General features: G+C 46.0%; 1 protein-coding gene across 3 annotated transcripts in view; it reads left to right on the forward strand.

Moving 5' to 3' along the window:
• LOC147904079 (phosphatidylinositol deacylase) overlaps positions 1-16,507 on the forward strand; it is a 71,788-nt gene that overhangs the window by 9,563 nt on the left and 45,718 nt on the right. For all 3 annotated transcript variants that reach the window (XM_087370458.1, XM_087370465.1, XM_087370473.1), the window contains exons 6-12: positions 174-363; positions 674-825; positions 977-1,159; positions 1,248-1,358; positions 7,754-7,873; positions 8,176-8,332; positions 16,271-16,434. In XM_087370458.1, the coding sequence (XP_087226584.1) occupies positions 174-363; positions 674-825; positions 977-1,159; positions 1,248-1,358; positions 7,754-7,873; positions 8,176-8,332; positions 16,271-16,434 (1,077 nt within the window). The remainder of the gene's footprint in view (positions 1-173; positions 364-673; positions 826-976; positions 1,160-1,247; positions 1,359-7,753; positions 7,874-8,175; positions 8,333-16,270; positions 16,435-16,507) is intronic.

The raw sequence follows: 16,507 nt of genomic DNA on the forward strand, positions 1-16,507 counted from the left end.
ATTGGAAAGCTTCTTTGCACCATTAGGCCACTGTAAGCTTGGATTTGGAACTGTATGTTGATCAGTTCTGAATATTTTGATCGGCGCTTTTGCAAATGATTGGAGATTACTTGATACTAAAATTTGCCTTGCATAGCTCTGGTTTGGGGTGATGAAGTATCTGATCTCTGCAGGTTTCTCATACATTGTTACAAACAATAGACAAAAGATCTGGTCAGCCATTTTCAAGTCCATCAAAGCGGCTTTCAATATTTGTAGCAAACTTGAGAAGTGCACTACCACAAACACTCGGTTGGATGAGTGCTAAACTGCAGCCCTCTGGGTCCAGTTATGTATCTTCCAAAATGATCGACGTTGCCATGGGTAAGTTGCAAATTAAACATAGGCTGTATGTGAGGGCACCTGATCAGTTCATACATCCTAATGTGAAAGCAGTAAACACGTAGTCCTATGCTGCTGCCTAAACAAGAAGTTGAACACCTAAATGTTTTGTTAATGTGCTCCCCAAAGGAGATACAATCAGTGTTTGTGTGCAATTATTATTCAAGCATTAAATTTGGGTATATGCTCTCTAAGTTTTCTGAGTTCTGAACCAGTTTTTAGGTTTTGCATGGGTTTGGTTGATATATTCGGGCTAGGTGGCTATGGATATGATTCCTGATGGGTGTGGCAGGGGCTAGCGACAAAGATCTTGGTCCTTATGCATGCCCAAAGTTTGTAAAGTGGTCTGATGAAAGTCATGAGAAGGATCTCTATATTGAGACATATACAGTAACAGTATTGGCAATGGATGGAAGAAGACGTTGGCTAGACATTAAAAAGCTGGTAAGGGGTGAAACAAACCACACAAATGAAGAAATGTGGATGCATAACTTTATGGTGCAACATGCAATGTGAGCAAAATAATTTCCTGTGGTTTGGTCTACAACAATGACATTTGAGTGATAGAAATCCCTGATTACTGGTTGTGCTTTAGGGATCAGATGGAAGAGGTCATTTTGTCCTTGTCACAAACTTGGTCCCATGCACAGGAATTAGAGTACATCTTTGGCCAGAGAGGAATACAAAAGCAACAAAACAGGGCTTTTCAATTAATCAAAGACTGCAAGATGTGACAAAGAAGATGGTGCAACTTCCAGCAGGCCCTGCACCCCGCCAGGTATATAGCTTTTTCTTGAGTGAAACTATGCATCTTGCACATTTTCTATGATATACAAGCTAACTTTACTGTTTTTGGGCTTCTACAGATTGAGCCTGGTGGACAGACAGAGCAAGCTCCTCCTTCTGGAATACTTAGGCTTTCTCCAACAGATCTGGATGGCTTTCGTTTTATCACAATAGCAGTTGCACCACGGCCGGTAGCTCAATATCTTAGTCTCTTCATTCATGGATTCAGGAGATATGTGCCTTCAAATAATGTTGTTCTGCTGTGTCCATTTCTATGGCTTTGACCTTTTTGTACGGATATATCTGGATGCTTTCCATTATGCAGAACTTGGCAGTTTGTTCTCCTGAAGATTTACATTTGGTGAATTGGCCTTGGGAAGGATTTTTTCCCGATGTTCTAATGCAAAGTCTGAAATGAGGGCATCTTTTGTACTGTAATAGCTTGAGTAGTCTAAAAGGGAGAGCTTCTGTTTGTTTGGGGGATGTGGGACGTCTGTGTATAGGTTATAGGACAAAGCGATTTGTGTGTTTTGGGGTAAAGACTGGTTTGAGGTCTTGAGTAGTCTAAAAGGGAGAGCTTCTGTTTGTTTGGGGGATGTGGGACGTCTGTGTATAGGTTATAGGACAAAGCGATTTGTGTGTTTTGGGGTAAAGACTGGTTTGAGGTTTAGCTGAATTCAGAAGATCCACCTACATAATGTTGAGCTATATACCACTGAGCATACAAGATAAGCTGATATGCCTTGCTTAGTATTCATATTGTTTCTTATATGCACAATGCTGTAATCTGAATCCAAAGACTTTAGAGACACCAGCCCATCTTGCCTCCCAGGCTTTTACATTTCAGAAAATCACCTTTCTTTGGTATGTGTGCAATGGAAACTGATTATCTTGAATTAGTTAACTCGATAGTGATTTTGCTTTTGTCACTAAAAGTGACAGTGAGAAGTCCATTCTTTGCAACTATGCATCTGTAAGGTGGAAGAGCTCTACGGAAATTGGTAAGTGCCACAGTGACTCATAGGAAAGGATGAGCAAATGTGAGAGTTTGGAGATGGAGAAAGCTCCATAGCGTGGAGCGGACCTGAATCGAAGTTGCAAGAATGAGATACAAGAGGGCTATCAACATGATGAGACCCGAAAACCCTGGGGTGAGCCTAAGGTGAGTTAAAACTGACTGTTCTACTAACTCAACTAGTAACTGTGCTTAGGGGGGGAACCTTAGATATCTTCTCAAGTTTCAGCCTGCACGTCTAAACTCATGGACATTAAGGTCTATTTGATGTGAGGAGTATTGTATCCCATGTGCATGTTTTTTTTTTTTTTTTTTGGGGTGCATGTTCTTATACCTAACCTAGAGAAGGGTGTTTGGTAAGTTGGACAGTCTAGGAGGTAAAAAGGTGTAATGTTGGGGCATGACAAAAAATAATCCCATGGTATGGAATCAATGGCATGCACTTACTGTTGGAATGGTCACCTCCCCATCTGTAAGCCCCCAAATGAGGAGAGCGTGGGGGAGGGAGACCTAGGGCAGGATGTGCCCAAGAGGAAAAGAAGAGAAGGGGTTGCCACATGGGCAGCACCTCACATCAAAGAACATGGAAGGTACCCGGAGCTAGGATGGATCTGCATGGCGCTGACATCAGCAATGTACGGAATTGTACGGCACTGGAGAAGAGCCTAGCAGAGGGCAGAACCAGCAGGACAGATAGGCGCTGACATGGCAGGTCAGGAGCGCAGGTGTACAGGGCTGCATGGGGCCTGGTAGAGCAGCAAATGGGGCTGCCAATGGGCAGTGGCATGCCTTATATAGGCTGGGCCCCTGCCTTGATTGGAGGGCCAAAAGCCCTAGAAGTGTGGGCCAAAGGGCCCTAGTTTTGTGAGCCCTTAAAGGGCTGTTTTGGGGCATACTGGTCGGCCCAAACAGACCAGCCAGTCGGTTAGTTCAAGGGGCAGACTGGTCGGCCCATTTAGGGATGGCTGGTCGGTTAGTTCAAGGGGCCCTTGGGGCCTATAAAAGGAGAGGCTTGTGGCCTCATTTCTCATCCAGCATAGCCAGCAGTTCCAGGGCAGAAAGGAGCAGCAGGGAGCCTACTCTCTAGGCCTATCTACAGGAGGTGAGAGAGTGCAACAAGTGCTGCAGACTTAGCCAGGAAGGGGCTGGACCTTGGCTGTCTTCTAGGGCAGCAAGGTGCTGAGATCATCATACCTTCTGGAGCAATCATTCACAAGCAGGTTGGAGCAGTGGAACAGGGACCTGTGTGCTGCAGACAAAGCTTGGTAGGGGCTGCCCACCTAGGCTGATTCACAGGCAGTAAGGTGGAGAAGAACACACTAGACGGAAAGTCTACAGACGCTCGAGGTGGAGCATGCAGACTTGAGTCTAGAGATAGCCGGCAGATAGGAGAAGGACCTTGTGGTTAGATCAGAGGACCACACCATTGGTGGGACTCTGGATCTCTCTCTTTTGTATTGTGTCCATAGTTTTGGACGGAAATATATAAGTTTTGGTGTCTTCTATATATGGCTGGTTCATTGTCTATTGATGAGTCTGCACACCTATTTTATGCACATAAGTAAAGAAGTTTGTGATTCCACACCCCACACCCACACTGTGTGAGCTCCTGGGCATTACTATAAGTCTTCCGCTGCGTGTACCCTCTGTTGGGTCATTTCTAACATGGTATCAGAGCCCAAGTAGGAGGCTCACTGGTGTGGGAACTTGAAGGCAGGGACCTTGCTGAAGGACGACCCTGATTCAGAAGCTCTTGGGAATCGAGTTCCACGACTGGAGGATTGTGCCGTTACGAGAAGGAGGGTGACTCAGGTTCAGTTAGGTGCGTTCAGAATTTTGGTCTACTGAAATTGAGTTTGGTTGACTTTGTTGTGTGGTATAAACAGCAGAGATGTCGACCTCTACAGCCTCTTCAGCCCCTGCTTCCCCTTCCTTCTCCCCCAGTTTTCTCTCTTTCACTATCCCTAACTTTGGAGAGTCTGGGAAATTGGATGGGACTAATTACCCGATCTGGAAAGTGAAGATCCGGAGTCATATAGTGGCTCGGAAGTTGTGGAAGCTGACCACGGGAGTGGAGTCGAAGCTGGAGGACATGGTGGATAGGAAAGAGGAGATAGTCATGGCAGTAGACAGAGAGGAGCTTGAAGCTTGGGAAGACAGAGATGCCCATGCCCTGGCAATAACCATAGGGACTATGGCGGACTCCGTTCTTCCACATATCCAGCTGGCCGAGACGTCAGTAGAGGCGTGTGCGACCCTGAAAGATCTGTACGAGACGGACAACACCTCCTGGATTTTGCTTCTTCAGCATCAACTCTGCAATCTTGATATGGAAGAAGGAGATACGGTACATAGCCATTTGACGAAGGTCAAGGTGGTGAGGGATCAGTTGGCAGCAGTTGGTTAGAAGACAGACTCGCTGTGACAACAGGACAGAGGACCAAACTGTTGACGTTTGAGGAGTTGGGTTCATTACTGCTACAGGAGGAAGCTCGGGAGAAGCTCTACAACGAGAACAAAGACGACAAGGCGATGTTGGCGAAGGATTCCGCTGGCAAAGGAAAGGGCAAGCCTAACAGTGGCAAGTCCAAGAAAGACGACTCTGACGACGAGGGGACTTCTAAAAGGAAGCAGAAGAAGTGCTTCTACTGTGATACGCCAAGACATTTTGCAAAGGACTGCAGAAAGAAAAAGGCGGATTAGAAAAACAAAAAGGAGTCTGACTCAGATTCAGAGGGAGAGGCCAAAGCAAATGTGGTAATCAAAGAGTTGTTCTTGGTGACATCACCGAGTGTTACCGAGGTCAGATATATTGATCCAGAATTCACAGTGAGGATGTCTGACATAGAGATGTGGGGCGACGAGGAGTCAGATGCCTTTGTGAAGGTGAAGGACAGCATGGAGCGCTTGGTACCTTCCAGGGGCGTGGCTGTTGACACTAACACGGGGTGGATTCCATGAAAGGCCCTGGGGTCTCATGGTCAGATGGATGCTGGAGTTCAGAAGGGGACAGTACAGGATTACACAGGCGCTTGGTAGGTGCCTCAATGGGAGTTTGCTTTCAAGGCAAACATTCAGGCAGTACAACAGTCTGGTATGTATTTGATATTTTGCATTTGAGCCTTTATAGCATGCTGTGGATTCATTTGTCTCGGGTGATACGAGATTGGAAGGAATTGGCCTTCTTCGAAGGCAGAAGGGGAAGTATTGGTGCTTCTTCAAATCTCGGACGCAGATTGCTAGAAGGTGATGGACAAAGAGTACTGAAGCTAGAAGAGTACCTGCTTGAGAACTCAGCGAGAGTTCATGGTCCAGGTTATCTGGAAATATTCATTGGTTGCAGACCTTGCCAAAGGAAGGACGGGTTGAAACAGACCCTCAGAGCATGGTGCCTGGAAGACTCCAGGTTGTTCACTCATTATGAGTTGGACAACTGGAAGATCGTGATGGCTGGATTGCTCGAGTTCGAAGGTGGGAACATGATGGAAGATGGTGGTGCCAGGAGGTGCTACCAAAGATGGACCTGTGTACCAGGATGGTGTGCGGAAGCGGAAGCGGACCTGGTGGAGCAGGAGCCAGTGGATGAAAAGCCAGGAAAAGATTTTGACATCGAAAAGTTCCAAAGGACTACGACCAGGGACTTACTGGAGCATCTTCATCGGCGAGTTGGCATTGGGCCTGGATGTGTCGGTGAGAGGGGGTGTTGGAATGGTCACCTCCCCATCTGTAAGCCCCCAAATGAGGAGAGCGTGGGGGAGGGAGACCTAGGGCAGGATGTGCCCAAGAGGAAAAGAAGAGAGGGGGCTGCCACATGGGCAGCACCTCACATCAAAGAACATGGAAGGTACCCGGAATTAGGATGGATCTGCATGGCGCTGACATCAGCAGTGTACGGAATTGTACGGCGCTGGAGAAGAGTCTAGCAGAGGGCAGAACCAGCAGGACAGACAGGTACTGACATGGCAGGTCAGGAGCGCAGGTGTACAGGGCTGCATGGGGCCTGGTAGAGCAGCAAATGGGGCTGCCAGTGGGCAGTGGCATGCCTTATATAGGCTGGGCCCCTGCCTTGATTAAAAGCCCTAGAAGTGTGGGCCAAAGGGCCCTAGTTTTGTGAGCCCTTAAAGGGCTGTTTTGGGGCAGACTGGTCGGCCCAAACAGACCAGCCAGTCCAGCATAGCCAGCAGTTCCAGGGCAGAAAGGAGCAGCAGGGAGCCTACTCTCTGGGCCTATCTACAGGAGGTGAGAGAGTGCAACAAGTGCTGCAGACTTAGCCAGGAAGGGGCTGGACCTTGGCTGTCTTCTAGGGCAGCAAGGTGCTGAGATCATCATACCTTCTGGAGCAGTCATTCACAAGCAGGTTGGAGCAGTGGAACAGGGACCTGTGTGCTGCAGACAAAGCTTGGTAGGGGCTGCCCACCTAGGCTGATTCACAGGCTGTAAGGTGGAGGAGAACACATTGGACGGAAAGTCTGCAGACGCTCGAGGTGGAGCACGCGGACTCGAGTCTAGAGATAGCCGGCAGATAGGAGAAGGACCTTGTGGTTAGATCAGAGGACCACACCATTGGTGGGACTCTGGATCTCTCTCTTTTGTATTGTGTCCATAGTTTTGGATGGAAATATATAAGTTTTGGTGTCTTCTATATCTGGCTGGTTCATTGTCTATTGATGAGTCTGCACACCTATTTTATGCACATAAGTAAAGAAGTTTGTGATTCCACACCCCACACCCACACTGTGTGAGCTCCTGGGCATTTCTATAAGTCTCCCGCTGCGTGTACCCTCTGTTGGGTCATTTCTAACACTTACTATGACCTAGCAATATCACCATGGAAAGTAATAGAGTCACCATGATTAGAGGGTGATAGACAACTATGGCATGGAGTCGCATGAATCATAAGTAAAGACGCTATGTGTCATGGTGCAGAGGATAGAAAATTAAGAAAGCTCGGCATCATAACCCGGATGATGACTACTATGACCTATCATTGCAATGTTTCTCAAGATTTGAGGTGAAAGCTATCTTGGAAGGGCCAAGGCTGAGGGGGAAGGCAGAGGAGGAAGACTTGGTACTTCTTTGAAGGTTGGATGTAGGTTGCTGCAAGGTGGAAATGGTGAACCTGTTGAAACTTTCATGATGGAGACAGGGACATCTACAGGTGGAAGGAGGATGCTGAGACGGGAAGATTACATACTTGAGAGCTCATTCTTCCTTGGGGCAGAAGAAATGCAGAAGCCTAGGTGGCATTGCCACAATCAGATTCCTTGTTCTTGTACTTTTTCTAAATTTATGAGCCAAAGATTAAATGAGGTTTCCATGGTGAGATGAGAACTAGAGGAATCTATATGCATGCATTTTGTAGCCCTTGTAAAAATGATATATTTTAATATAAAAGGATCAGATTCTTAGCATGCAGCTGGTTGCTTTGAATGGTCAGTATTTCCATCAACTGGAAATATTTAGCACTTGTGGAGTTAGTCATAGCGTTTTGAGTGGTTATATCAATGGTTTTCGCTAGTCTTTATGTAGAGCAGGATTTATTTGTTGACATTAACATCTGGTCTTGTGTAGACGATTTCCGGGCGGCCACCTCCTGCTGCCTCTATGGCCGTGGGGCAATTCTACAAGCCAAGCGATGGGGCAGTCAGTCTTTCAGCATCATGGCTTCTCTCTACGGCATTTGGACAAAGGGTATCAATACTCATCTCTTCTTTTATAGAAAGCTTTTGCTGTAATTACTGCAAATTTTTCTCTTTCAAAAAGGCCTTTATAGAGAAAGGCCATTGTAGAATCAGCTTAGGACCTGTTTCTTGACTGTCAGAATATTGGACACCCCCCTTGCCCATGCAACCCCTCATCTCCTCCCGCCGTGTGTCAAAGTCTTACAGATGCCTCTCTTTTCAATTTTCTTTTGTTGAATTTTTCCTATTGTTTCAGAATCTGGCATGTTTAAGGAATGGTTCAACTAAGGAATGTAATCCTGGTTGGTGCAGGACCTCCACCTTGTAGAGAGTCACCCTCTCCTGCTCAATTTGTCACTCACTATCAGTATGGGTATTGTGCCATTGACAGTGGAGCTGAAGACTTCCAGCTGTGGGATTAGAAACTCAATTTTAGCACATGAAGAACCTGATGATCGGGAGCATACTAGTATTTTCCTCTCATTCTTTTAGTAATGAAATCATAAAGCCTCTTTCATCAAATGGGATCTTTTGCAAAGCGTCATATTATAAAGCAAGAATTAGAGGATTTTTTTGGACTGAATTATTATACTAGATGTTGTATCTTAGGAAGGACGAGTATGAATTTGTCAGACACGGTATGCACAATGGTTTGGGCAAAATAAGTTGTGTGAATAATGAGAAGACAAAAAGTAGGGGATTTCAATCTTATCAGAATCAATCAATCTTCTTTCTTGAGACTGAAACTGCATGGAAGAGAACTTCAAAGGCATACTTTGGATTAATATTGATCGGATGGCAATGAATCTGATTACGTATTATTTGACATTTCAGTATCGTTTCACCAGTTGTAACTTGTGAGCTTTCAAATTCTAAAGCATCTTGGGTTAATACCAATCCTGTGTGGTTAGATCATGATTATAGTGATAATGCTTTCGATTTTGCTTCAATAGGGGTTCCAGCATTATTTTTCCTAAACATGCTCATCCGTATGAACTTGACTTAAAGTTTTCCTTCGACTCCCCAAAAACAAGTTTGCAATAAATGTTGTCATCATCTTCCGACTTCTTTGAATTATGAAAGATTAATCAAACCATAGAGCAATCAAATTTCTTGTGTTCCAAAATTTTCATCATGCTGCCTTCCTGACACGTCCCAGCACTCCTGAAACCCCTGATCTGCAAACAAACCACACACAACATCAGATCTGAGCAGGCTGCTCACCACCCAACCATGACATCTACAGCATGTGATCCCGAATCAGAAGATGTCCCCTCTGAGCCACGAGCTGAGCTACTGGCACGAACTCCCAATCAGATCCAAACCAGCCTGGTGTCCCATACCACCAGGTGGCGCTGTGAAGCCCTGGATCTGTCACTGGGCCTTGGGCTACGCTAAGATGCAGGCGCGCGTCCGTGACTCAATCCAGGATCAGACCTTGCACGTGGGAACGAGACTTGCTCCCAACTGCACACTGAGAACTGAACCCCCTGGGCCTCTTTTATAGACTCGGGCCCCGGCGCCAAAAATAGCGAAGACCTATAAATAGTTCGTACCCTTGCCACTCAACCCGAGAATCAAGCCTGCCTAGCTCTAAGCCTCCCCAAGCTAACCTGAGCTAGTTCTGTGTACCTAGTACACGTCAGATACCAATCCGTGCACATGACATACTCCCCCTCCTCTAAGAACTCACTCCTGAGTTCGCTAAGAAATCTGGAAATGTTCTTTGGAGGTTTTGTAATGTCTCCCATGTTGCATCCTCCTCAACACGATCCTTCCACTTAATCTTGTATTCCGTGATAGTACGATTTCGAATCTGTCGTTCACGAAATTCAAGAATAGATTCAGGTTCGTGAGGAATAAAAGTCAAATCTGTAACTTCTATAATCTCATGAGGAGAAACAAGTTGATCATCTGCACCCAATACTTCTTTCAGTCTACTGACATGAAAGACTGGATGTACTTTAACATCAGGAGGCAATTCTAGTCGATATGCAACTGGTCCAATTCTTTTAATGACCTTGAATGGGCCACAGTATCTGGGGGATAATTTCGGAACCAAACCAGTACTTAGGCTCTTGGATTCCTTAGGAATTCTCAAATATACCATCGTTCCTTCAGAGAACTCTCTGGGTGAACGATGTCTATTAGCATAAAATGTGTCCCGATCTTGGGCACTTCTAATAGACTCTTTGGCAAACTGCAACATTTCCTGCATATCTAGCAAGAAATTCTTAGCAGCATCATTTTGAATCCCTTTTAATCCAACCATAACTGGTGGTTGAAACCCGTACATAAGCATAAAAGGACTATAACCTGTACTAGAATGCTTTGCACTGTTGTAAGCAAATTCAATCATGGGTAGATAATTTTCCCATGAAGACTGTCTCTTAGATACATATGCCCGAAGCATGTCTTCAACCAACTGGTTGACCTTTTCTGTACTGCCATCGGATTGTGCATGATCCGAGGAACTCATACTTAGAGTAGTTTCTAACTTCTCAAAAACAAGTGTCCAAAAGTTACTTGTAAACTTTGAGTCCCTGTCATTGACTATGTCAGATGGCAAACCATACAGCTTGAACAAGTGGTCCACAAACTCGTGAGCCAACTGAACAGCTGAAATAGTTGTTCTTGTAGGTAAGAATCTAGCCATTTTTGTCAAACGGTCGACTATGACCCAAATAGAGTCATGACCCTTGCGCGTTCGAGGCAAACCAGTAATAAAATCCATGGAAATACTTTCCCATTTATTAGCTGGAATCTGTAAAGGCTGTAATAAGCCCGCGCTTCTAAGGCGTTCAGCCTTAGTAACCTGACAAACCCGGCAACCTACTACATAGTTCTCTATAAATGCACGCATCTTAGGCCAATAAAAGGTATGCTTCACAAGAGACAGAGTCCTATGTATACCTGGATGTCCCGCACTAGGAGCATCATGACACTCCCAGAGAATCTTGGATTTAAGGTCCAGAACATCAGGCACACAAATCTTTTCATTCCGGAACAGCAAGCCGTTCCTAATCATCCACTGACCTCCCGTCGCCTGTATCCTAGGTGACACAATCCCTGAGTCCTGGTCAACCATGGAGCTCCCATCCTGGACTCTCTGCCAATAAGAACTGAAATGACTATCAGTTGCGTATAGCCCTCTCAAGGATTGAAATAGGTCTGAGGATATTTTCGTAAATGACAAAGCATTTACAAACTTAACTCGACTTAAGGCATCCGCCACACTATTCAACGAACCCTTACGATAACGTATTTCGAAATCAAAATCCTGCATTAGCTCTGCCCATCTAGCTTTTCTTCCTCTCACTTCTGAGCCATCACACACATACTTAATTGACTGGTGATCAGTCATTACAAGGAACTTTGAACCATACAAGTAGTGTCTCCAAACCTTAAGAGCATACACTACAGCATAAAGTTTCTTCTCTAGTGTGGGCCAACGATATTGAGTGTCGTCTAGCTTCTTACTCTCAAAAGCTACAGGTCTGCCCTCTTGGAATAGAGCTGCCCCAATTGCATAATCACTCGCATCGGCCTCTAAAACATAAGGCCGGGTAGGATCGGGTAATGCAAGAACGGGTGCTTCCTTGATAGAAAACTTCAAGGTCTCAAAAGCCTTGTTCATAGCATCATTCCAAGAGATCGGCTGGGTAGACCTTCGTCCACGACCTTTCAATATGTTGGTCAAGGGTGCCGTGATATGTGAATAATCACGCACTGACTTCCGAAGAAATACCGTAAATCCTAGGAAAGAACGAAGTTGTTTCACAGTTTGAGGGATAGGCCATTCTAAAACCTTCTGGATACGATTCAGATCAATGCTAATACCTTCAGAAGAAATCTTGTGTCTTAAGTAAATGATCTCCTTCATAAAGAAGTCACATTTACTCATCTTGGCATAAAGCTTATGCTGTCTTAGAACAACTAAGACAACCCGGAGGTGTCCTATATGATCCTCAAGCGTTTTACTATATACCAAGATATCATATAAGAACACTACAACAAATTTGCCCAGAAAATCCCTGAACAAATCGTTCATCATCTGCTGAAAAGTAGCAGGAGCATTGGTCAAACCAAAAGGTAATACGAGGAACTCGTAATGACCATACCTAGTCCGGAATGCGGTCCTATCTATGTGTTTAGCATAGATACGGATTTGATACCCGTGCGCAAATCAATCTTAGTGAAATACTTCGCTCCGGCCAAACGGTCTATCAAATCATCAGAACGAGATAAAGGATAGCGGTTCTTAATTGTGACTTTATTTAATCGTTTATAATCTATACACATTCTCCAGGAAGAATCTTTCTTCTTTCTTAAGAGGACAGGTGCACCCCAAGGTGATTTACTGGGGCGGATGTAGCCCATATTCAGGTAATCCTGAAGCTGGATAGCTAACTCATCCTCCTCTACCTGGCTCATTCTATAAGGTGGTACACTGATAGGTTGAGCCCCTGGGACTAAGTCTATGCGATGATCTACTGCCCGTTCTGGAGGTAAACCTTCCGGCAGTTGAGCTGGGAATACATCCTTAAAATTATCTAACAACATTCTCAATTCCCGGTGTTCAAACACACTTAATTCATTCTTGTTAATTACCGAAACAACAAATGAAGAAAGTGGAATCAAAACACACTGATAGACATCATAATGAGAATTGTTTAATATATTCCGAAGCTGCATCGCAGATACAATAGGTCCCTGAGAAGGGGGAATTTTATCACACTGAATACAAAATTGGGTGTCCGTATCTACAAAAGAAAGCGTATGCTCCGTCCATCCGATCTGAATATTGTGGGTTTTAAACCACTCTATCCCGATCAACAAGTCTACATGCTCTAGATGCATAACATAACATGTGAGAGCTCCCGTGTAGGCCTGAATCCGGATAGGAAGCGCTTCAACCTTGCGATCCCAAAACTGCTTCCCAGCTGGAAGCTGCACCTCATAGGTGTGGTCGCTAGGTACTGTGGACAGCCCCATCTTCTGCACAAATTTGTAATTAACAAAATTGTGAGAGCTGTCCGGATCAAAGAGAATGTGAACCTGTTGGTCTCTAACTTCTCCATAAACTCGGAAAAGATCACGGGAACCAAACAACGAAGTATTGAAAGTACAATTACAAGAAAGAGGACAGGTAATGACATTTACTGAAATACCTGTCATCATGACTTGGTTGGCTCCCTTGGCTGCGGTACGTGGACCCGCCTGGAGCTTCGGTCCTAGCACCAACTTTTGGTTCTTCCGCTTAAGACACTCATTCTTTGTGTGGCCCCGCTCCTCGCAATAAAAACATCGGCCTTCTTTCTTGAGCCTGAGAGTGCGAAGGAAACGGGCCTTACCATTCTTTGCTGGAGTTAAGCTTTTCCTGGAGGCGTTGTCCGTAGACTTTGTCTCCGCAATACCAGTCGTATGCTGAAAGAACTTGCGTTTGTTCTTTCCACTCGTATCGGTAACTGTGGTTGCCTTGGTACCGGCCATGGTATCATCATATATGCGCGCATATGTCATGGCCTCCTGCAACGTTGTGCACTTGTTGTTCTTGATCTGCAACTTATAGGAGTCTGGCAAACCATCCACGAAGAAACCTAATAAGGTTACTGGATCCATTTTAGTGGCCCTGGTTTGCAGATCCCTAAATCTTTGAAGATAAACTTCAAAGGTCAAGTTCAATTTTGACATATCGAGGGCCTTGAGCTTGCCAACGATATCGTAATCATCTTCCTTCTTGAGGAACTCCTTCCTGAAGATGCCCTCAAAATCTATCCAAGTATCAGGCTTAGGCTGGAGTTCTTTCCACCATAGCAAGGCTTTACCTGACATAAACCCTGCTGCAAGCTGGATCTTTTTCTCATATGGATAGGGGTGAAATTGGAAGTGTACTTGCCACTTGTGCAACCAAGTGTCAACTACCTCCTTTGTTCTTGATTTTTGGTCACCTGGAAAAGGATCCGGAGTTATGTTCGGGCCTAGTACTGAAGCCATGGCATCCACATGTGTGAGTGCCTGTACAGTGCTAGCCAGAAGAGTGAGAGTTGCTTGTATCCCCTGGAGTTGCTGTGTCAACCCCGATTGATTAGCATTGACCTGCTCGAATTTGCCATCAAGAGCAGTCGTAAATTCACTGAAGGCTTTCTTAGTTATCAGGTCGTCATAGAGACCCTGATCGTCCTCTCCCACTGGAGTGTAATCCAAGTCCTGCTCTCCCATGCTGAACTCGGGATTTTGAGCATCAGACATGGCTGAAATCTGATTTGATTACAAACGGAGAGAAATAACTGACTGAAACGAAGCACAGAGGAGGATGGAGCAGAAGAAAACCGTCCCGAATGATGCTGACGGAAAGAGATGCTGAAATCTGGCGAATCGGAAGCCCCCGAGTCCCGAGGCCTCCCCGAACCCGCAACCCGGATGCACGTGCTGCTGGAGTAACTGTACGGTCTGCTGACGCAGGCCGTACAAAGGCTGACGGAGGCCGTACAGTGCTGACGTAATTGTACGGCGTCCGTACAGTGTGTCAGGTACAGGGCGTAGTCGACATTCGAAGCTGCAGCAGGTACAGGGGCTGGCGAAAGCAGTCCGTACAGGCTGTACGGCTGCTGCAGGGCCTTCGAAGGCTGCGCAGGCTGACGCAACCAGGGGCGGATGCAGGAGACTGCACGAGGCAGGGCGATGCTGACGCAGGCAGGGTACGGACGAGGCTGACTGGCTGGCGCAGTAATCGAGGTGAAGGCTCGAAGTTTGAGGCTGCTTGTGGGTAGGCTAGCACCCTGCCCTCACCTATATAGGGTGCAGGGCAGCCTTATTTGGAGGCTGGGCTTCCAAAAAAGGCCAAGCCCCCCCAGCTTTGGAGGGGTGCTTTTTCGAAAAAAGCACCCCCTTGCGCAGGCTGCACGCAGCTCTATGCGCAGGCTGTTCGCAGCCTGTTGCGCAGGCTGTTGACAGCCTGTTGCGCAGGCTGTCAAGCCTCTACTTGCCCCGCCTACTCCGTACCTTCCTAAGCGCTGCATCCCCGCCTTGCTGCCTTTTTCCTGCCATCTCTCCTACTTTTCTGCTCTATTTCTCCTCCCTCTAAACTTCTCTCAGAGGCCTTCACAATCTCGATTTTCTCTCTCTCCTATTCTTCTTCCTTTTCCAGATATCTCTCCACCCCTTCTATCCCAGGTAGCCTGCAAAAAATGCAGCAAGAAATTTCGAAATTTAGGGCATACCTGGAAGAGAAATCCGTCAAAATTCTCGCATTAGAAGTTCCTACCTCAGGAGTTGGCTCTGATACCAACTGACACGTCCCAGCACTCTTGAAACCCCTGATCTGCAAACAAACCACACACAACATCAGATCTGAGCAGGCTGCTCACCACCCAACCATGACATCTACAGCATGTGATCCCGAATCAGAAGATGTCCCCTCTGAGCCACGAGCTGAGCTACTGGCACGAACTCCCAATCAGATCCAAACCAGCCTGGTGTCCCATACCACCAGGTGGTGCTGTGAAGCCCTGGATCTGTCACTGGGCCTTGGGCTACGCTAAGATGCAGGCGCGCGTCCGCGACTCAATCCAGGATCAGACCTTGCACCTGGGAACGAGACTTGCTCCCAACTGCACACTGAGAACTGAACCCCCTGGGCCTCTTTTATAGACTCGGGCCCCGGCGCCAAAAATAGCGAAGACCTATAAATAGTTCGTACCCTTGCCACTCAACCCGAGAATCAAGCCTGCCTAGCTCTAAGCCTCCTCAAGCTAACCTGAGCTAGTTCTGTGTACCTAGTACACGTCAGATACCAGTCCGTGCACATGACACTTCCCTTTGACATTGAAGAAAAAACATGTGCGAGAAGGATCTCCCATTTGTGTCTGAGAAAACTTCCTTGATCACCTTGTTCTACAAACACAATCATGTGACCATTTAGTATTCGAGCACTGTATGGATACCTTAGAATGTTTAAGAAACTTAGGTATTCTCTCCCAGCGTAGTGATGAGCTCAGCTCCATCTTAAGCTCTGCGTGGTAGTTTGCACAAAGTATAGGTTGTCTTCACCATTTTCGGTGCTTTAGGTTGACTTGCAATCAGCACATGAAAGTGATTCAATCTTATGGTGTTGAAATATCTATTTATCAGTAAGCATATGGTTTCATCAATCAGATAATCTATCCAAGATGTATGCTGCAAGCATGCCATTCATGGTCTGATCCTCTCCTTCTGATTTATCATCTGGCTATACAACAGATATCCTTGCATTTGAATCAAAGAGTAAATATTTGCTTGTAGTATTTGAATTTTAAGACATCCACTTCAAGGTTTTTAAAAAGAAACTTGTACTTTGGTTGTGAGTAGTCTAATGTGGAATTGTTTTTTATGATGCATAACGTTCTTTCATTTGGGTATTTTTCAGGTCTGTGTAAGCTTCGCTGTTTCCCTCCCCTTGCTGTCGTATGGGATCCATTGACTGGCATTGCTGTAATCCCAAACTTGTATTCAGAAACAATTGCAGTTGATTCTTCCCCTGCATTGTGGGGTTCTCGCCGTGCATCGAAAGATACTTCTGTTCTTCTACTGGTATGTAACCACACACCTCCCCCCCCCCCCCCCCCCCCCCCGCGCACCCCACGCACGCCCCTTTCCGCTCCCT

Source organism: Dipteris shenzhenensis, chromosome 3 (assembly GCF_047967505.1).
Source record: "Dipteris shenzhenensis isolate YYH24624 ecotype China chromosome 3, Dip_SZ_1.0, whole genome shotgun sequence".
In the NCBI taxonomy this organism is placed as follows: domain Eukaryota; kingdom Viridiplantae; phylum Streptophyta; class Polypodiopsida; order Gleicheniales; family Dipteridaceae; genus Dipteris; species Dipteris shenzhenensis.